This window comes from Bombus impatiens, unplaced genomic scaffold (assembly GCF_000188095.3).
Source record: "Bombus impatiens unplaced genomic scaffold, BIMP_2.2 scf_0298, whole genome shotgun sequence".
In the NCBI taxonomy this organism is placed as follows: domain Eukaryota; kingdom Metazoa; phylum Arthropoda; class Insecta; order Hymenoptera; family Apidae; genus Bombus; species Bombus impatiens.
The window spans coordinates 181,239-204,593 of record NT_176717.1 but is presented as its reverse complement, the minus strand read 5'-3'; the positions used below and the strand labels follow the sequence as shown (position 1 = coordinate 204,593).

Below are 23,355 nucleotides of genomic sequence, written 5' to 3'. Positions count from 1 at the left end.
GATCTGCAATGATAATACCGACCAGGTTTGGAAAAATTAAGCATGCATTCCTGCCACCTATGATGATCTTCCGACACTGGTTTGAAAAATTCAGTAGCGTATCATTAACTGACCATGGCCCCGCTTTGTTAACTGGCTGTTGCTATCCCCACTACTTTTTGAAACTAAGAGATACATATGTACTGAAAATTTCCTAGTTCCTAGGTCCTAGAGCTGTTTCCTTCGGTAATTGGTCACATAACATCCAAATCCACGATCAGTTAACGTGATCCTATTATGTTATCGGTCTAAATTCTACGACAAAAAAGAAAGGTCTATCCTATATTTCACGTACTAATAAACGAGATACGAATGTAATAGCTGCTTTATCGTATCGTCAAAAATATTATATAATAAAATGGCTACTTACTATTTTAGAATACTATATTAGTTGATTTGATCTAGATATTATGGAGGATATAAAGAAAGCAAATTGCGTAATTCAGTGTCTTATTTAATATAATTTATTTATAAATTAATCGTGCGGATGCAGATGCGATAATGAAAACGTCAATAAGCGATACGCGTATTACAATTTGCATTCTGATAAAGATTCTTCTTCCGTCTCTGTCTATTTTTCTCGCATTTCTTTCCCATCGTAGTTGTCTCATTTGCGGACGTTATATTTTGAAGTAAAGATTAACGGTGGTACCCGTTATTGAATTTCATCGAGACTCTGTCAAATCGTATCATCGTAAGGAATCATGCGAATGAACCTTTAATGCTTCACGATACATCGATCAACGATGCTACATGGTGAAAAAAAATTTGGATGAAATTTCCAGGTACCAGCGTCGATTTGCTTGGAACGATATTATAATAAAAATTCGCAATTCAGCCAACAATTTTCAATCGTAATGTTTAACTATATAATTACACTTAATAATGTGATAGCGATAATTGTATTGCTCGAAGAAAGGAATCTTCGAAAACGCCGAAGAAAAAACAGACGGCGCTACTTCTTTAAATCTCACATACTCACATACACACGCGCTCGTTCATCATTCTCACATGTGTGTGTTTTTCAAGAGTTATTAATGAATGATGACACAAAAATCGAGTGATATGCGGACCCACTAACGAGTATTAAAAAAATCGCTTTTTAAATTGTCTCTTGGTTAAAATAATATTACTGTAGAAAGAGTCACTATTTATGATGTCTTGCTATTGCAATAGTATTTCAATAATTTTAACAGTATTCAATCATCAAATACAAAAATAACCTCATTGAAAAAGCTGATTGTTTATCAGTATTGCAAAATAATTGAAAGATCATGATCGAAAAAGACGCATATTAAGTGCTATCTATGTTGATAATATAGAATATTATAGCAACAAAAATTTCCGATTGGCCATTAATTGAAAACCATGAAACTATTGATTATATATTATTATTGATTATAAAACGATAGCGTATATTGTTGTATAAAGGCAAATTAATTACCAATTAACAATATAATTTACTAAAACAAACTGCTTTCTTAACAGCTCGTCGTAAAGTAATAAAAGTTACTTTATTTTTTAAAGAATAAATTTTCAAATATAATACAAATTATAATTAATCCTTCGTACAATTTAATTGAAAAGAACTGCTAAATTTCTACATGTAAACTTCATAGAAACTCGAAATCTTATGTATATTAAAAATCAATAGATTTTTAATTAAATAGTACCCATACATTATTTATAGCGTCATTTAAGAAACTAATTCAAGATATGCAACATTCGTAACACCATCAACAACAAATAACTTTCTAATTTATCTTTCTTTATTATCTCAGTCTATTTGTCCCTCTTTTTACATCCACTCATACATATGTAACGCATTCTTCCCCTGTATAAAAAAATGACTTTTTAAAGGCAATTAATTATATATAAAGTAGAAGTTTTAAATTATTTTCACAGGGTCATATTTGACTGTTACTGTTAACAATTATCCTTTCCTTTGTTTATTTTTTAAACGAAACATTTAACAATAGCAAAAAGAGCGAGAGGCTTTTGCTAAAACAATTGATAGAATTTTAAGATCTGTATTTACAATTATATAAACCTTATTTCTTGATGTATTAACTTATGCTGATGCAATGTATCTGTAAATATGCGTATATATTGTAAGATATAAGTTGTAACGTGTTTTATACGCTGCTTAAAGAACATATTATAGACAACATAAATAAATCATTTTTGAAAATACCGATTCACAGATGAAAACGGGAATAGTCGCCAATATATTTTATTAAAGAAACAAAATTAAAAACAGAAAAGTAGAATGTATATTTACATGCTTCTAAAAGCAAGTACGAATATTATGTTACAAATAAAAATCCAGGAAACTGATTTAAAGTCGCATACTGAAAAAAATAGTAGAAATCTCAGAAGGCTTTGTTTAAAATAAATATTAAAATGGATTTTAGATCAGTTTCTCATAACGAAATTATCTAGATCGTTGAAGATAAACAAAATTTATTGAAAACAAAAAGATTTTCCATATATCTTTAAGACACCTATATTATTTCATTCTTAACATTTGAATATAATCGTGTAATATTAGTGTCATACGTTCCAATGCGTGCATTTATTATGTGATGTTAAAGAATAAAACAGCATTACATAAAGTTTTTGTTATAAAATTCAAGTTTGTAAACAGTATTCGTTTGAATTTATTGTAAGACTACTAAAAATGAGAGACAGACCAATATTTTATTACAAAACAAATTACCAATTTCAGTCATCTTGATGAATATGCAATCAGAAAAAGAAAAAAGGTGAAAAGTACAAATTTCAAACGCTAATGGCTAAAAGAAGAAAAAGGAAATACCCCTCTCGTCATCTTTGTGCCAAAGATATTTCTGAATAACTTCTATTATGAAATTAAAAAAATTTTTTCTAAGAACTAAATGATTAATCATGATTGATCTCAATGGGACCGCATATCATTCTATTTAAAGAAGAAAGGTCAGTTTAGACTGATGTGGGAGAGTGCGAGGAAAAAAACAAAAAAAAGGAAGAAAAACCAGGAACCCCCTAAGAGACACACGCATTGCACCGTTCATGGTTTTTGCATAGAGTACACCAAAGGGCTCTATTCGCCTCTCGCGTTGCAACAAATTAACATAATCGCTAAATGTTACTTCTTTCCATTTATTTCGATTAACAGGGACAGCTTGTATAGATCCAGAAAAGGAAAACTCGCATTACGACATCGTCGGACATTGAAATCCAGCTGCCGAACTTCCAAAACATTGAGAAAAGGCATTCTTTTCCTTATTACCTTGCAATCTTTTCTCGCTGTTCTTTTTTTCAAAGCAGTGTTTCTTTCATTGCGATTTTTCACATTTCCAACTCTTTGTTCTTCTGGAGATACCCATTCATTTTAGGTAATTTTATTTTTCCTTCTTCTTTTTTTTACATATACATATATTTTCAATAATCTTCCATTACAATTTCTTTGCAAGCCATGCTTCTATTGTAGCTACTTTTTTACGATTTTTTATTTTTTCATACATAGGAATTTCAGAATTTAAAAAAATTATCCAGTTACTTTAAATCTTACAATGCTAAGAACTTGATTTTTCTGTATCTTTCGTTTTCTTGGTATATTATTTATAATATATATATATATATATATTATAATATAATATATAATATCATATAATATAATATAATATAATATAATATATAATATATATGTATTATATATATATATGTCTTCATTGTGCTCTTCTTTTTGACGCTGGTGTTACATTTCATCTTTTCTCCGTTGTTTAGTTTCTTTGAGTACTCTGCAATTTTTGCTAAATATTTCCCTTTCACCATTCTTCGTTCGATCTTCATATGTTTTGTTCTTTATTTCCTTTTTTAATTTCATTTTGTTCCTCTGCATTATCTTTTCGGTTCTCTCACGTGACCGCTCTGTATTTCGTTCTTGCATGGATTCCGCAATTGTCCGACAAATTCGCTTAAGCTTCTTTTGCCCCCGCGTGATGATATATTCTCACATTTATTCTTCCTTCTTTGGCTCTTTCTTGCCAAACGGTATCGCAGCTTTCACTCTGAAACGACAATTAAAATATAGATGTTTTTAAAAAAATTTGAATTTATATTTGTATAAAAAATACCATTTTATTTTATTTTTTTTAACGAAGATTAATATGCATCTTCTAATTTAGCAATATGAGTATATTTATACAAATTATATATGTAAATGTATAGCAAGTAAGAGAACAGAACTATTCCCATTTCCCTTTACACAGAGAACCAGTTCAAAATATCATTTTAATGAGTCCTGCACCGTGATGGACATCTACTATCAAAACGAAAATTGCCAGTTAGTAGTCGGGGGAAACTATCAGCAGCATTTCCACTCTATATTTGTCACGAAGCAACGTTAATATTTTATGCAACAAATGCCTGATTACAGGGAGTACATATGCTACTTTCAAAATATAATCTATTCGCAATGTAATACATCATCAGGTGATATTTTACTTTATTTACAATTATAGGAAAATTCTTCCAAGAAAATATTGTTGTAATTAAATTATGTTATTCAAAGTGTTGAAATCAGATAATACGGGATAATACAGAATTATTTGAAAAAAAAACTCTGTTTTGTTTTTATTTTAAAACGCGTGAAATACTGAAGATTATTTGATGAATTGTAACTTACTTAGTAGTGAGATCGTTGATTTTGCTTTGTACCAGTGCTAGATTCTGGTCAATTTGTGCCTTATTTGTCTCATAGACCTTCGGCAGTGTGAATAAGGCAACCACTCCTAAGAAAAGATCAATTGAATTGGTTATAGAACGCGCTAGATTTTTCAAAATTCATGCTTATATCGAACAATCACATAGTCTAGATAATATTAAGAGGGCTCTAACATTGCTCAACGAGAACAATGACCTCATTATACATTTCAGTGAGGGTGCGAATATGCCGTTAAACCGCAAATTTAGTCTCTTGACGCTGAATATTTCGTTAAGACGTCAGTTCTATTAATATTTCTAGATAAGTATACGTACAACTATTTCCTGACTGTAGAGACAGAGGAAAACTAAGAATGTCTCGATTAAACATATTTTCATAACATTCGATAAACCACAAACTTAGTGTGACTTATATTAAAACAGAAAATGGAATATTTGAGAAATTTACAAAATTTACCAATTATGACTAGAGTCATGCCATTGAACCAAGAACCCACGTAGGTGAGACACCAAAGAAGGACACCAAATTTTAAAGAGTCGACGAAATCCTCGACAAGGAAGAGCCTACGAAGTTCACTGACCGCTGCGTTTAAGTGTGCAACAGCCACGTCTGCCACTTCGTGCACCTTCTCCGCGGGCAATGTTAAATCCATTTCCAAAATGTTCCTAAAATTATAAATAACTTGTCAATATGTTATTGCTTAGATTTTAATCTTTCTCACAAATTTTTCTGAAATTACTTAATCTTCAAAAAGTTTCATATTTCTGGTGTTTTAAGGCAAATGAAAAATTCTTTCTTTAGGATAAGAAATTTCATTTTTACCGACTTTTATCTTTGAAATCAGGGTACTTACTGGAAAGGATGCCCATCGGAAGTTTTCTGAATAGCTTGAAGAACGGTGTTGTGAATCCTAAAGGCAACGGTGCCTGTGAGGATAAGAAGTGACAAATAAGCAAGAACACTTATCAAGCTGAAGTAGGCCAGCGAGAGGAGCACGCCGAGTATACACCCGAACACGGGGCCTGATTTCTTTGGATCGCGCCAATAAATTAAAGCTGCCACTAAAACGAAACAAAAAATACACCGTTATTAGAATCTTCAAATTCGCAATTATTATACTTTCATTATACAATCTATTGCAATACATAGTGCTTTCACATTCTTATTAATTCACAAATATACGTAATAATAAAAAAAACATCATGTTTCGATATCCAGGAAATATGCAATAAGGATAGTATACAGAACAGATAGTGTACAGAAGGGGAGACCCTTATCGAAGTTGACCATTTTCTTAAAATCACAAATTCCACGTTCACATATCATCTTTCTTTTCTACATAAGATCTTTGAACGTCGAGACAAGTTCAATATAGGTATTATCCGAAACTGATCAAAATCATAACAGAAACATTATTAATATTACACCACTTATTAAGATTCTCAAGCTTATATTCAATACAGATCAAGTAAAATCCGTCCATCTCAATATTTTCGTACGAACACGTGCTCCTGAACCATATGTTAACAAATCTTGTCGAAGATCGATTTTTTCCTAGAGAAAAGACGAAGACTCACCGGTACCTCTGTTGGGAAGCTCCTCGATGGCTGTTCTTAAATTATTTTTTCGTACCATTTTCGACGAACGAGCAGAGGATATGGTATAAAAGAAGTCGAAAGCGAGGAAAGCTGAGCAAGAACTGCCAACTCTCTCCGCGGCTTCGTTTACACATGGAGCTCTCTATATGCCTCGTGATATTACAAAGATACGTGTGCATGAGGAGTAGGAGAGGGAAGCAGATACTAACGAGTTAGAATGGGAGAAAAACGAGGAAAGGGAACCGGTAGAGTAATCGCAAATAAAATAGTCACTGAAGTGGAAAGTGGGCAAGGAAAGGTAAATCGTTAGAAGAGTACTTCATTAATCACGATTGATGTACGAGTGTCATTAAGGAGGAAATGGCTGTAACTTTTACTTGACATTATCAAATTTCCTTAAAAATTGTGAGAATATTTTTGGTATCATTTGCTACATTTTTTCCTTAAACGGATCGTTCTGATATTCTATTCTTTTTATCTTGGTGTTATTTTAGTGATATTTATATTTAATCTGATAGCTTTATAGATAAATTTTTTTGGTAGTGGTACGTTCATTATATTACGCAATTGCTCGAGCTGTATCTAGAATTATAGAACTGTGTTTAATTAAATCACGAAGTTGTGAAACTGTTTTAAAAGTTATTTTTATAAATACGTTTAATTTTCATTCGACTGTAAGTCAGAATATGGATCAATTTTCATGTTATGAAGCTCTCAATAGAGTACTCAATGATACTATTTTGGTATCATGCTTTGGGATCATGAAAAGTATCTTACATTGCTTTTCTCTTGCTGTCTTCCTCGAGTCTTAATATACATATTTTGTATCTATTTGCGCTTCTGATTACATTAACAATAAAACTTAACGTACATTATAGATCTACAATCTAGAGTCAACACATCTTAGACAAACGATAAATATTGAAGTAATTAAACATAGGAGGAATCATGATTAATGACAACAACCGATTGTCAACAGCCTTGAAGGTCCCCTAATAATAGAGACCTAGTGAATTCTTGAATTTTGCCATCGGCTTTGTCTCTAATCCAAAAAGGACGGTCTATTAAACTATTTCCAAGGCCCCTTCAACGTCGTGTAATTCTGCCAAATGAATTTATGTCATCTGTTCCAATTCCTGATCGAACAAGTTCTATTCCGTTGAAAATCCGATCCTCTTCAATCTAAAATTCACCAGCAATTTGAAGATTTAATCTTGTACTTTTATATTTAAAGCATTTGAAAGCTTTTAAAAGTGTCTTTGCTGTTATAGAATTTTTAAAGACAATATCAAGAGTGATTAGTCGCAATAGATACGCAGAAGAATGCGAAAATAAGCGAATATCATGATATTTTATCGTTTCTTTTGTGAATTTGATGCCTCCACGGCGACCGGTTGTAAAGAAACTATAACGGATGTGTAATATGTCAACTAGAAGACTCTGTATGGAAATCTATATGATATAATACGCCGTGGAAATATGCGTGCAAGCTCAGCCTGTCGTGTAACTGAGCATGAGCAGAATTAAATATTATATTCTGATCGTTTACTGCATTATAATCAAGCTGTTGCTTTAGTCAATTGGCATCAGTTTCTATTCGACATTTAGCAGGATGGGTATGCTAAGATACTTAGAAAATGTTTAAAACAAAGATATTCGAGGGACAATATTTTTCAAAATTGTAAAGAACTATGAAAGTTTTAATTCTTTGTGAATTTAATTTTCTAGAATAATCCTCGACCATACTAAAATATGTATTAAATATTTAAAGGGCAATATTCTTTAAAACTGTAAAATATTCATATAGAAATTCTAGATATTATTATTTTAAAAGTGTTAAAAATATAGGCAAACGCATATTTTGAAATGTAATTCTCTCTAAACTCTAAGCTTTAATTTTCTAAATTAATCCCCTTTTATACTAAAATATCTATTAAATATTTCGAATATATCATATAGAACGTAGTCTGTGTCTTTTTCATTTCCACCCGTAGGTGGAATATATATTTTGAACTATAAAAAATTATTATATAAAACTATTGAAATCATAAACTATAGAAAATCTTCGAATATCCTCTTCATGTTCTTTATCGAACAGTCCCTGTACGACCGATTCTAGAGGCTGCAACAATAAGATATTAACATTCATATAATTGTTTGCGTGATCCAGACGTATCGAACTCTTAAAGAGGTTCAATCAGAGTCGGAGTTGGGACAAATCCAGACGTGGACAGAATTTAATAGAGCGAGGAAGATAGAGATACGTCGTGCATAAGTATCACGTATCGAAGGAAAAGAGGGGAACGGTCGGGCGCGGTTTGGCGGTAGAAAATCAATAAGATGTCTCTGGTAGTGCGATGCCCGGCGTCGCAGTGTCGGCCGTTGCCTCGACGTCCCTTACTATCCCCAGAAATATTCCTTCCAACGGATATTTTACCCTCCACGAATTCACCCTTCATTTGCTTCTTTCCCCCATAGGAAATTATACACCATATACCTGACTCAGAATTACCATCTCTCTTTTCCTGCTATCATATTCCCGTTGTACACGCGAAGGTTTCTTAAATTACACATAAAACTAACGATCAACCCAGAAAAGTATTTCTGACGTAAAATTTTGTCAAAGTACGAAGAAAATATTTTTTACATATAATATGTGATGACTTGTGAGTTTCACTCTCGCAAGAAAATGAAGTCATTTTCTGCTATATTATTGGTTGCGTTAGAAAAATGAGAATCTCAGTTTTTTCCTATTTTCTATTCTTAAAATTTTGATACGCGAAGAAGAATATTATCCAGAGTATCGTGAAACGATTTGAGATTTTTTTAAAACGGTTTCGTATTCATCTTCCAGCGGAACTGTCGCAATGCGACAGTGGCTTCAGGCAGGATAAGTTTCACGAGACGGTATCGATTTTCTCGATGAGATTTGACAAAGAATTCGATTCTTTTGGCTGCTTTGGATCGCGTCCAAGCGCTAAAAGTAACAGTGTTTCAAAGCAAACAGTGCAATGCTCTGGTCTTTAAAAGTACTCAAAAAGAATTATTAACAAAAGATTCTCATAACAGCTACGCTTCTCTTTCTCCAATGTTTCGTCGAAATACCTTCAAATAAATATATCAATTATACTAGTCCTCTGAAAGGTTCCTTCCATTCACTAATCAAATTCACACATTCTCTCCAGACTATTTGATTCAGCCTTTAAATAATTTCATCCTTCATTAGAAGTCTAACTCTTGCAATTAGCACCAATTCAATATTTAAACAATCGAAAAATTCGTGATCCTGATATCTTTGCTGAATTTCTAGTTTGATCCAAAGAACCCCGATTACCGGCATTATCAAAAGCTTTCGCTTTCGATCGACTTCGAACAATAAAATTCTTAGTTTTCTGATTGCAAACTCAATATCTAACCAACCAAACAATTACTACCTCCTATTCTTCTAAAATTCTTCGAAATTTCGATTTGTTATAGTTGAACCCTAAGATTTCAGTCCTGTTTTCAGCGGATCGCAAAAATCATTAACATTTCCAAAAAACCCCACCCCGGATCTCTGATGTAACCACGTCTGCGCAGTTTCTTTCTCAAACTGGCAACCTATCAACCTCCTCGGTGTATATACCTGCGTCTCTATCAATTCAGATTCGAACAACCCTTTGTGACACTCTTACTCACGTTCCTCCCTCGTGATTGCCATGTTTCCCTCCCTTGTCTCCGCTTCTTCCTCCCTCCTCTAGAGCTCGAGGGACACCTCGAAGAGAGAAGACACTGGCGGCGAGAGGATAAACGGATCGTACACGGCGATGAAGGAAACCTTGCTAGGAAAACCAACGTAGAAACGCGACACACACTCCGCGGTAGAGATAGACTGCGGGCTCGCCGAGCGGAAAGCGAGAGTTCCCTTCGAGATTTCTGGCAGAACACCAGCAGCCTCAAACCCGGCCGGATACTATATTTAAACCCGGCTACGGCCGCCAATCGTCTCCGGCTTTTTTGGATTCTAACCGCGACACGAATCTGTCTGACTGCATCGAAATTTCAATGAACGGGAACGAAAGGGACAGGATTCCTTTGTAAAAATGTAAAGCGCTCGTTTAAATGGTTTACAAGGCGACTGGAACATAGATCTTGCGTGTATATGTTTGATTAGGGGGATATCCGAGGAGATACGAGACAATATCAGTTGCTTGACCCAGACCTGAATTGGAAATACGATGGGCAATATCTTGGTTGGTGATTGAAAAGGGTGTTGTTTTGTTCCGAATAGATTAGAAGTGATACATTGATTGTATGTTTAGATATATGTTTTTGAATGCTCGATGTTTGATCGTTTTCATTTGAGGAAACTTCCTGAACGAGTACTTCTTTTTATATAATAAACATACCGTAACATACAGGATGTCCCACTTTTTCCCCGATAAAATGCGAGAGCTTAACCTATAGGCAAAACTAAGAAAAGGATGTTATATAAAGTTTGTGAGTAAACACTTTGTTACAGAGTTATAAACAAATATTATATGCATGAAACAGGTAACAACGCATTTTCTATTCCAGCACACAAAAGTCAATCGTATTATTTTGTCAGCGTAATTACATATTTTTTTATCGTGTAGTAACAATTCCGTGTCGTTAAAATAGTTGCAGAATATAATAACAATAAGAAACGATTACCTTTGCTGTATTCAATAGTTCAGTACTAACGGCTGGTAAAAATATTAGAATAAGCAAGGATGTTAGAGAGTCATAAAAAGCATGTAACTACGCAAATCAGATAAACACAGTTGACATTCTGTTTGCTATAATAGAAAATGCGTTGTTACCTGTTTCATGCATACGATATTTGTTTATAACACTGTAACAAAATATTTATTGACAAACTTTATATAACGCTTTTTACCTTATTTTTTCCTATAGGTTAAATCATCACAGTTTGCAGGGAAAAGTCGCAACAGCCTGTATAATACATATTATAATAAGCAGAGCTATGTGAATAATCTCTAAATTATTTTCAATTGAAGATTGAAAAAGAAAAACTGAAATTTAACGAAAATTAAAAAATAGCCTGCGTTGCTACGAGAATTAATATAGAAAATTTTGGAACAATATTCATCGGGTCTATCTAGTCTACTCAGATCACCTAGACCTAACATTGTCAAGTAACATTTGTGAATGACGCGATGGATCATTGGCAAGATCCTCTATTTCACACGCGAGTTATCCAACACAAAATTTTCCAAGTCGCAAATCAAGACACGATAGTAACACAATCAACTGTTACTATTAGCTTTATCCACAATCGTTAAGGAAGTTAGCTGATCGTAACATAGAACTCAAGATTCGAGAAGCGGATCCAAACTGTCAGAGTAACATATTGTGCAATTACTAGATTGCAATCGACACTCTACGCGCTAGATTGAATTATCATGACGAAACACACAAACGATTGACGTCAGAGGAGTCTACAAAAATTCATAGCCAGGTCATCGAACCTCAGAGGATTAATATCATTCCAATATCATCCTAAATGCAAGCATCCAACAATAGTCACAACTCAGACTTCTTTGGTATGTACTCTTCACGAGGTACTTGACCCATACACACATACATAGATTGCTCTTGCCTCTGTAGTCTTCAAAGGGAAAATCAATACCACTGACACTGGAGGGAACAAAGGAACCAGATTCTAAGTACTATCCTCGTATATCTATAGAGCCACTGACGGAGTCGATTTTTCTGAAATTACAACAAGAACTACGTCAATAATCACGTGCCATTTTGTGCTAATATCTTGAAGCAAAGATATGTTACCTATTATTAAATTGTGTAGTAAAAAGTAGTAATAGTTGATGATTTGTTAAAATATTTTTTTCAGCACTTTTTCCTTAGTCTGTTGTAGATTTAACTGGTAGATGTTTATACATTCATGGGAAATGTAAATTTGTATAAACATCCGCAGTCGAATTATTACGAACAATACATTCAAATGAGAAGTCACATTTATGTATAGACTTTCAAAGATTTATCGAGGTTAATTATTTTCTTATTAATTCAAGAGAGATTTAATAAACAAATTTTGTGAATGCATGAAATTCCGTCCATCATTTTTATCAAGACAGAGATTAGATAGAAAGGTCATATAATGACCCCAAGCTTTCGAATGATAGTGTATTATGTTTAAAGTTGCTCATAGAGATATATTGGAGTACAAAGAAACAAGAATCGTTAATGTCTTTAGAAGGAAGTTCGATAAAAGTAACCTATTGTACGACCAAAGTGGTGTCTTGATAACTCTTCTTGTACTTTGAATACTTATTACCAGACTTTGTAACGAAAATAACGTTTCACAAGTTGGCGACATGAATGACGTAGTGAATGTACAACTTTACTCGTGAAATAACGATTTCCAAGAGTCTTGCTGCATCTACATTTTCACTATCTGATGAATATGATTTACATGGTACAATTCTCTTGCATTCTTGTTTCCGTGGAATATATTGGAGTTATAGTGTTAAATTATCGGTCAACAATGAATTACACGTATGGAATAATACATACAGGAAAGAAAACACGATGCAGAAGTGTTTAGATAATAAATATGCAATCTCGTAGAGGGAATTATACAGCCAGTACAAAGGTCTTCCGTTCATATACATGGATATAAGTAATTGTTACAAGCTGTTTATTGTTCGATTTATCATTGAAAATTCTGCAATCTTTCGTATTTTAGCAAATTCGATGACAAATAAAATCTTTGCCTCAAAAGTGTATTATATGAATTATAGTATATTTCACCTAACAATGAACTTGTCTCAACGTGGCTTTACATCAAATTTCGGGTAATTTCTCTGTATAAAAGTTATCTTAATCCTACTACGGTCTTTGAATTTGTAGGTACATTTCTCATTTCAATGTCACTATTGTTTCAACAAATACGAGCACAAAAATAACATTTTTCTTGTACTTTTCTCGAAGCTAGGACATTTTTGACGATAAAAGGGCATTGGACTGGTCGGGTTCATTATCAAAATCGAAAACGACACCAAAAGATACAACAGGATTAAACAATACCAAATGTAGAATATCATTTTTACTAAAAATTCTTTCTATTGAAACATTTATCAATTGTCCAGTTTCATTACATTAAAATTTGAACTGGATATAATCGATACGAAAATGATACCTTTTTTTCATTAAAGCTATATTTTATATTTATTATATTTATATATAGAAATACTTCTATAAGCTCCAAGTGGGTCATCCTACATACAATAAATAAATCACAAATAGCGTTCTCTCTCGCCTCACCCTTTTTTTTGTCTTACGTCTACTCTATAGGTATTAGGAGCATAAAACACAAGTATACATTTAAAAAAAAAGACAAAAATTTGACAAAACATGTAGCGATTATATAAATATACTGCTCAACACATAGAAGCGAACGAATGGACATCGACATCGAGTTTGGCGTCTTACCTTTTGGATTCAGTCTATCAGGATTAAACCATGCGTCTGTAAAGAACAGAATCGAATTATGTTAGTTTGTGTGATTGATATAGTTCTATATAATTACTTTACGATGATCTGTGAGAAATGGACGAATGGCAATAACAATAAAAAAAATATTCTCAATGCTGTATAATAATAATAAACGTAGCGATGACATTTCTTTATAATGAACACTTTATCGTTATAATATTGGCTTGTCAATTAGGTGATCGCGGATTTTGTCATTAGGTGGTAACGAAAATACTACGAAATTAGTCTTATCAGTAATAGTATTTTCTAAAAATGATGTGGGTTATAATAGGTGACTACAATTTGAGCTACATTTTCTGAGTTAAGTTACTTAATGTTACAGTAGCTATATAATTTCAATTTATCTTCTCTATCTTACATGATAAACACCGTTAATAGTATTTATTACGTAAAAAATAGAATATAAACTAAAATAGATTACTCCAAAATTAATCTTTTTAAAATTATTAATTAGTTATGTGAGTAGTTATACATTTTAGTGAACTATGTCTTCCTTAAAGAAATATCAGTAGAAAGGCGTATTTCTATTGTACATAATAAATAAAAAATATTGTCCAAAGCTTATAAACAATTCTATTCTAAAAAGATTAATCAGCCTAATTCAAACAGTTATCATTTATTGTACAAAGAAACGATATCGATTGAGACGTAAATAATTCTGATCAATTTAATGAAAAATGTTATAAAAAAAGAAATTCGATAAATACGGGTATTTTATATCAATGATAAGTAAAAATATTTAGACTTATCTAAATCAATCTAGATCATCTATCAATCTAGATTCATTCAAGAACATTTGCACGTGTTCACTCATTGTCGGTATCATTAGCATAAAATCAAACTCTCGTTCATTTCAATTTCCTAATGCTTTCCTACTATGTAATTTTTTCTCTCACAGTCGGTGATTTAACCCATCCCGTTAGTCAAATGTAACAATAAGAATTATTGATCGTACAATGGCTCGTTGCATAACGGAAATATGTATAATTATTATTATTATTATTCTTTTTTAAATTATTCTCTTAAAGATCTATCAACAATTTTAGTTTAAGTCATCTGAAAAAATTAAATTGGATTTTTTCTTCGAAGAAATTAGTACATATACATATATAAAAATATCAAAACTAGTTATACAAATTTTCGTATAATTTTTCGGAATAATATATCAAAAGATTTCAGGAGTGGCAGTTAAATAGCACCTAATCGATTGGCAGCATTCATTGTCAGTGTAATTAGCACACTGCACGGTGTTGCGCAATCATTGACCTCGACTTCTATCTCGATATCTACGTACTTCGACCAAATGACTTGTCATAAAATTTGCACATGTAATATCTAGTCCCTGGTAAATGATACAGTGAATTTGTCTAAATAAAATATTTCCTATCTTTTTTATAACTTTGTAATAAAAAATTAAAACGGTACACCATCAGCGCAAGTCTCATAGATCCAGAAAACAAGATAAAGAAATAAAAAAAAGAAGAAAGAATTTTTTATTCCTCTATAATTTAAGACTAATTTATTTTAATTCTGTTTATATCATTCGCTATTTGTATTACTCATCATTAATCTATTTTATTTTAAAACACAAGGAAAAAGCCAACAGACCCTCTGAATTTTAGAGTTTGTTACGAGAGAATTTCTAATGAAAAGTCCTCTTTCAAAACCGTTATAAAAAAATGAACAAGGTTATTATTATTAATTTCACTGTAATTTATATAAAAATAGAATTTCGTATTTGTTTTTCGAATTAGAGATCCAACGAATTTTTCGCGTATCAACGCGATTTTCGATAAACGAATACATAAATTAGATTTGTTAGAGTAAATATCCATTCCTTAATCTCATAACTGTTATCAAAAAACATTTCTAAAGACATGGAATATCTTGTATTATACATACGTAACGTTACTTCGAGTTATATATATGCTTATCTTATGTAACTCGTGCTTTCAATATATCTAATCATGATCGTAGGTTGATTCCATGTAATTAGAGATAATTGCTGACCTGTTATATTTATTGATCATACCTGATGAAAAGTGATTTCTTTTTTAACGAGAAAACTCCTGAATATAGACACACATACAAACACAATGACTATTTAAATTTCGAAGCAACATGAATTATCCCTAATTTCTACAATGTCAATTCAATTATACTTCCCGAGTGCCGATACTATTTTTGCATCCAACTACGACGATTATTGCTAATCAAATATGCAAACTTCAATTCATATGATAACGTAAAAAAATTCCATAATAATTTTGTGATAAGATATCGGGCACTTGAAAATCTCCAATTGTTTTTTTATATTATAACTGTGCCCATCCGTTAATTGTAAAATAGTAATTAAAAGATATCTCTTAATAATATCTCTTAAACTAGAAGTATATCATTTCATGTATATCTTTTTTATATATGTATATGTCATGTATGAATGAAAATAAAAATTCGATCGATGTCCTTTTTTTATATTTTATTATCAAAAATTGCTATTTACAATATAAAGTATGCAATATATTTATAAAAACCGATAGCCGACGATCAATAACCCACTTACAAATCGCGTTTCCACTGCGCATGTCAGACAGTCGATGCACCCGGAGCTATATAATTATCTAGTTTTTTCACTTTTCTCTTTTTCGCGCTTTCTCTTTGTTTTTATATTTAATAACGCATACGACATGCTATCTGAATGACTTACACGATAAACAACAAGTTTCCTGTGATAAACGCGGCTTTATCTCAGTATTAAAATTAGAGGACTTTGTCCTTTTTTATTATTTATTCCTCTATTGAGTAACATATCTTAAAAGAAATATAATTAGCAAAAGAATCATTATCTGACTAAAGTTGAGTTAAAAAAGAATTTTTTAATGAAACGATTGTAATAAGATACAAGACAAAGAAATTGTGCTGATTTTTTTGTACAAAGAAAGAAACAAATATTTGTTGAGAAATAAATGCATAATGATTTATGTAAGTTATTTTTGTAATTAATTAAGTTTCTAAGATCTCGAGGAAATTGCAACAATTGAAAATAGTAATAAACTAGATTGTATTAAATTACATATTTATATTGGAAAGCACAACGTGAATTTACGTTGGAAAGCACGATATGAATTTAGGATAAAAAAATATTTCAGTCTATGCATAAATATCAAACAATACTTGCGTGTTTCACTAATGAAAAACAGGTTATTAATAAATGATGGTGTAATTTCTGTAGCAATCAATATTTTCATAAAAAGAACAAAGAACTTTAACCATGTATCATGATAAATCAGCTCTTTAAAGAACATTAGGATCATTAGGTTTTGCGTTTATTTCTCATGAAACCCTATAACCCATTGGTAAACATTGCGGCCTTGAAAATTTATTATCTCCAATATCTCTCTACTATTTATCTCTAAGAACCACACATAGTATTGTATTTAAAAAAAACAGTAAACAATAAAAGAAATTTCAATATCTTAACAGTTTCAATAAAAAATCTCCTTCATCTAATGTACAAGTATTTAATCGCATTGTATAACGATGTCTATAATATTATACTACGACATAATTCTGTAACAGAATATTAAATAATATTAAATAAACGCAACTTTATATTTTCTTTATCTCTGTCATATACGTTCATTTTACATAATGTAGAGGTAAAATAATTTATCAATTACGTGATAAAGCTACTGTAACTAGTACGCGCCCTACTGCTGATAAATTGCACCTCGTTTCCGACGTCAAACCACTGAGCTACCTGTTTCGTATTATAGTATGAGCCAAGATGAAACGAGGCTATAGCGTAAAATCTGTTAGAAATTAAAATGAACATATTTCTTTATCAAAACAAGCAAATTGAGAGAGATAGTAGCAAAAAGTTTTGAGAGGTTCGTACAAAGAAATTGTAAACCTTTGGAAACGGGACATTTCAGAAACACGTCATAACAACACATAATATACATTATATGAGTTTTGTTATACGTATGCAATTATTTTCTCAAAACATTTTCAAGCAATGCGTGATATATATTTACAAGACACGATTGTTTATATCAGAACGATAAGAATACAAATATGTGTAGTACACTACAACACCAGGTCAAAATGATCTGGGTTCGGTATTTAGAAACAGTTACAGAAACAATCCATTTTATAAAGTATATCAAAATTAAATTTATACTACATATTACAATCTCTCTTTCTCAAATAAAACAGCGTTAATCATAAGATGTCGCTATTTTTTATTGTACGGAACCCTAGAAATGCAATATACATTTGATTTTAAAATGAGCTGCGGCTATAAGGCCAGCCATAGGATCATCTATACCACTTCTCGATGGTTCAATTTGTGATCTCGCTATATATCTTGACTCATACTATACTTTGAATATGTTATATCTCCTAGTCGACGTCAAATGAGAAAAAAATGGAAAAATTAACATACATGGATGAAGAATATTCCAGAAGCAAGAATTGCCATTGGCGATGCATGATTCTTTGCAAACCACATCGGAATCTTCTTTCTCTTTTTCAGGAGACATAGGGCATGCTGGCTCCATTCTCATTATTCCCTAACCTTGTGTCTCAGTCGAACCAAGGACGACTCGCATTCGAGCACTACCCCAACAACCCACTCTGATAGTAGCAACGACGCACTTTCTGCTACTAGCTCTTTACTTTCCCCGTTTCTTCCACCCTTTTATTCTTTTTTCACTGACTCTACTCGCTTGTTCGCATTCGAATAACTCGTTCCGACTTATTCTATCTGCCTTTGATACACGAAATGATTTTGGACAAATCTATCAGAGGAAAAATAATAGTTCGTGTAATATTGATGTTGCGATTCCCTAACGACACACTATGCTTTGAGGCGAGAACAGGACTGACGAGTATTATCGACCCGTGGACAGTTCCAGATATCCCCACCACCTCGACGCGCCATTGCTAGGTGCATAGGGAGACGATAAGGCTTCGGGTACGGTTCGGATGAAGTATAACTAGTTACTTTTGTTGATAGGAGATGGCGCCTTCAACACTGGTAGGGTCTAGTGAGTTTCAACGGAAAACATTAGATGACGCGGAATTCAAAATATAAATAGGCAATCCATTCGAGTAGAAACAGGTGTATCTACTAAAACAAATTGTTGCATGAAAATTTGAAATTTTTAGAAATGAATAAATCGATAATTTATGTTTGAAAGAAAATAAAAAATAAAGAATTATTATTTTTTTACGTTCCACAATTTCTTTTTAAGAACTTATAGTTCCTATCGACTACAGTAATCCTTATATTTTGAATTTATAAAATATCTGTGGTAACTATTAGTTTATGATCAGATATGGTGTTAAAATATTATTTTGTGGCGAGTATTCTGAAACAGTTGACAAGAAAAACATGACATACTACAATAATGTACGGCGATCGGAAATAATTCATGAGTCAGGCGCCTGAAATTTTTCGTACTGAAATCATGAGTAAAAATATCTTCTTGAAGAACGAAAAAGCGGCTTCGGTTAAGAGCACGACGCATAAAGAATGATTTTCAATTAGTATTACAATTTTATCGATATAAATTTGAACAGCTTAATATTGAATATGTCGCCTATTATATGCAAATTTTTAATTGTAAAATGCATCTTTATACAGACTATTTTCCCATGGGCTTGGCTGTTCCCATTGGTTCAATCAAAAGAGGTCGTAAGGTATCCCTGCTGCGGATCAATATGGTGAGAAGATACGGGTTACTTCGATCCAACGTAGAAACCATACACGCAAAATGAGTACATATCTCTTTTTTCATGGTGTAACCTAATATACTATACAAATACTAATATAAATAAAAAGATATAGAAACATGCTATTTCATTAAAGATATAAAACGTTTAATTCTCTCTTTTTCTAGTGATTTTTCAATGCGACATTGGAATTGTTTCATTTTTCAAATAAAAATTAAATGTCCAGATAAAAGTTATATTATTTGAAGAGTGCTATTGTTCGAAATGTTTAAGTGAAAGCAGTTGAAAATCGGTCACTCAACGAATATCATACACTTACTCGTTACATAGTTCCTTAATGGTACACACCTACATACGAATATATTTAAGAATCGATAATTTGTTACTTGGCTGTTGGCATTTTATTCGAAACAAATCTATAGCACATATTATTAATAGCGAATCTATTGCACTATAATTTACTTAATACGCACTTAACCATTGCACGAGAGATTATAATCGTAAAATAAAGAATAATGTTAATCTAATAAGTTATTCGTAATAAGATGTTAATATAGGGAGAAGAACCATGAATATGCAAACTACATAGAAATTCAACCGCGAAATCTTTGGTTACCGTTATACTAAGTACATCATATATCATAAGTAACGGTATAAAGACGCCACTATCTTGGGGCACCACGATATGATTTGTATCATATTAAAATGATAAGCAAAATACCAATTATCTAAGTTTGCCGTAAATGGCGCAATCGTACACAATAAAGGGTATTAATAATGGCTAAGACTTCACGTAAAAGATTGACACATTCTCTCTTGTACAAAATGACGCAATACATGATTTCTTGTCTGGATTTTTACAATGCTTTTATGAGTAGCCATTTCTCAGTATTGAATTGTTATGAAACATTTGTTTATTTTCTCGAGTATTTTATGAAACTGAGAAGAAATTTAACAATTAAAAAAAACTAATTATTAAAAATTCGGATTAAGATATTTCTTGCGGATTAATTTCTTATGAAGCTGATGAAAGAGTAAAGATGTCTTAAAGAGGTGTATGATGTGCTTGGAATAACTAATCACATCATTACAGCTCACAAACGCAATGACGCTGTAGCCAAGCGGAAGCATGGTTCACTTCGTGCAAAGATGCTAAATTAATTAACATTTCGTACTAATCGTTCATGCTTTCGAGACTTTGGAGGTCGTCATCTCAAGAACATTGACTATAAAATATTCTTCCTAGTAATATGAAATATCTTCATATATGATCGAAATAAAAAAAAGACTGTATATAAGACCTAACAAATTTTTACTTAACCTCATTAGATGACTTATACTATTTTATTCATATCGATATATATCACATAATATCAGTCTAATTATATTACTATTTCCTTTACAAACTATCGACTTAATTATTTATTAAAAATGTAAATGTACTCACCGATTCCCATGCTACTGAAAATCTCCTTTGGAGCAATTTCCACTTCTATCGGTTCTCGTCTTACTTCCTGCTTGATCGATTTGAAACTCTTTGCCGGTGATGCTTCGATTTCGGACTCAAATTCCGATTCCCCGGTTTCTGGTGCACTGATCCGTTCCTTTTTCTCTACATGCTCAACCACATACTCACTTACACTTTCTGCTTTTCTCTCTGGTTTCGAAATTAACTCCGAAACAGGTGGAGATTTTTCAATAACATTCCATGAATTATCCAATTTTTTCTCAGTAGAGGGAGGAATTTCTGGTTCGCGATCTGGAATTTTGGTTTCCTTAACTTCTTCCTTTTCGGCGATCTCTTGCTTCTCATCTGCCTGTTTAGTAACCGGATCGATTTTCATAACGTCCGATTGGTCCTCTATTTTGCCTGATAACAAGTCGAATTCCGGTTCCTTTGATCTAACCTCAAAATTACTTTCCTCAGCCGGTTTTCCTTTTTCTGACTCCAATAATAACATCGTCGCTTTTTTAGAATCTTCTGGTTCATTTAATGATTGATTCAAGGAAAAGTTGATCATATCTTGATCCATATCGAAATTATCCTTCGCACTTCTATCTACTTTCTCGGTATGAGTTTCAAGGTGGGTTGATTGCCCATCCTGGACGTGTTCGAGGTGCTCAAAATCGTCCATCGAATCGTGCTCTCTCCTGATTGGTTGCTCCTTCAACTCGGCCATCTTTGCTGCACGCGAGGAGTGTTATCCTGTCATAGAATTCAACTTTTCCTTTAGGACGTTACCGATATTTCTTCGTTAATTTTCTTTGTAATATCTCTTCGCGATATTTTTCTTTTTAAACTTAAAAATTCTCAAAATTATTAACAATTAGAACAGTCTCTAAAAACTGTTACCTGCAACGATAGTGTTGACGTTTCGTTACGTTTTGATCACCTTTCTTGTTACAATCTCACGTTCCTTGAATTTTTTAGAATCGAAGACTTTAACAGCTCTTATTTCGTTATAACTATTTTACTTATTATTAAGCGATGCACAATAATTTATTCAAACATTAACAATAAGCGGTAGACATTGAAAATGAAAAACTGTTTTAACGCTCACTCTTCCACGGGTGAATTCGATTCTGAAACATGTTCTCCGGCGGAGTATCTCACGGGGTGTGCGTAGTAAGAGGGTTTCCGCCCCACCTATTCCTGTCTGCATCAGGAATGTATACATATTGGGTGACGACTTTGATAAACTCAGAGAATGATTTTAAAATTTTTGAAAATTCTATACTCGCTTATACATATCACATATTTCATTCATTTATGGTCCTTTAAATGATTCTTAGAATAAAAATATAAAATAATGTATCTTAATAACAAATTGCAAAACTATAGCGCTCTTTAATGCAAAATACATTACATATTGTCTGTTTTTATTAAATGTTAAGAAGATAACTTTTATGTATTAACAATCTTAAAAAGATAATATCGAGTCTGGGGTCCGATAAGTACCGTCCGTTCCTGACGTAGCCAATGAGAATTGATAGTTGTCCCCACCATATAGTTAGAAAGAAGGGACTGGAGGGGTCTTACAGTTTAGGACAATGGGTAATGAGTCACGTTGGAAGAATACATAGACGTGTATAATGATCCTAGATGTGTCATATTTGTAAAATATTAGTAAGAAATAACAAAAAATACTATAATTCATATAACACATTCGATCTCGAAAATTATTCAGAAGTTTATCTTTTTAATCGTTTGATTTAAATCTACTTTTAATATATAACGTTCCTTTTTTTATTTTTCATATCCTTTGATAGGGTAGGTCATCTTATTGTTTCAAGTATTTCTAATATCTACTAATAAAACAGAGTATATAAGCATATATGTCAAATGAAATTTTTTAGAATACACATTCAATATGATCTCAATATTTTTTATTGCAATAATATATGACAATTTAAGAATGAAGAAACTTATACTCTTTTATATGAGAGTTATTCTAACATTTCTATCCTTTATTAATATACGTCACATTTTTCAAATAGTAAAATACTAACAATTGTCCTACTCGTGTATAATTTCATTTATTACCTATAAGTTGTTGCAGGTTTAATCATATACATATGTGCATATGTATATATATATTGCATATGCGCGAAGCACTAGTACGCATGTGCACAACCGGTATCCTGCGTTAAAATCGCGGTTATACGTAAGTACATATAACGACGAATAATAATATTTTTAAACATATATTAAAGAGAAAATCAATTTTGTAA

The 23,355-nt window shown here is 32.0% G+C and overlaps 1 protein-coding gene across 7 annotated transcripts; it reads right to left on the bottom strand.

The window, feature by feature from the left end:
• Nucleotides 1-480: 480 nt before the first annotated feature.
• LOC105680675 (reticulon-1-A) lies at nucleotides 481-22,248 on the bottom strand. 7 transcript variants are annotated; one of them, XM_012384811.3, is made up of 7 exons: nucleotides 21,977-22,248; nucleotides 21,071-21,829; nucleotides 13,822-13,857; nucleotides 5,601-5,808; nucleotides 5,204-5,412; nucleotides 4,709-4,814; nucleotides 481-4,091 (listed from the first exon to the last, which is right to left on the bottom strand). In XM_012384811.3, the coding sequence occupies exons 2-7, from the start codon at nucleotides 21,801-21,803 to the stop codon at nucleotides 4,040-4,042; spliced, it is 1,344 nt and encodes a 447-aa protein (XP_012240234.1). In that variant the 5' UTR covers nucleotides 21,804-21,829; nucleotides 21,977-22,248; the 3' UTR covers nucleotides 481-4,039. The 7 variants fall into 7 exon arrangements, with proteins under 7 accessions (XP_012240234.1, XP_012240231.1, XP_012240236.1 ...); XM_012384808.3 differs by having other exon boundaries at nucleotides 21,071-22,248; XM_012384813.3 differs by lacking the exons at nucleotides 21,071-21,829; nucleotides 21,977-22,248 and adding an exon at nucleotides 18,332-18,791.
• Nucleotides 22,249-23,355: the final 1,107 nt, after the last annotated feature.

Coding starts and splice junctions, on each gene's coding strand:
- LOC105680675 (XM_012384808.3), bottom strand. CDS start 21,803: ATGGCCGAGTTGAAGGAGCAACCAATCAGGAGAGAGCACGATTCGATG. Junction 5,413..5,600: donor TCCGATGGGCATCCTTTCCA/GTAAGTACCCTG, acceptor TTATAATTTTAG/GAACATTTTGGAAATGGATT. Junction 4,815..5,203: donor CATGACTCTAGTCATAATTG/GTAAATTTTGTA, acceptor ATCTTTTCTTAG/GAGTGGTTGCCTTATTCACA.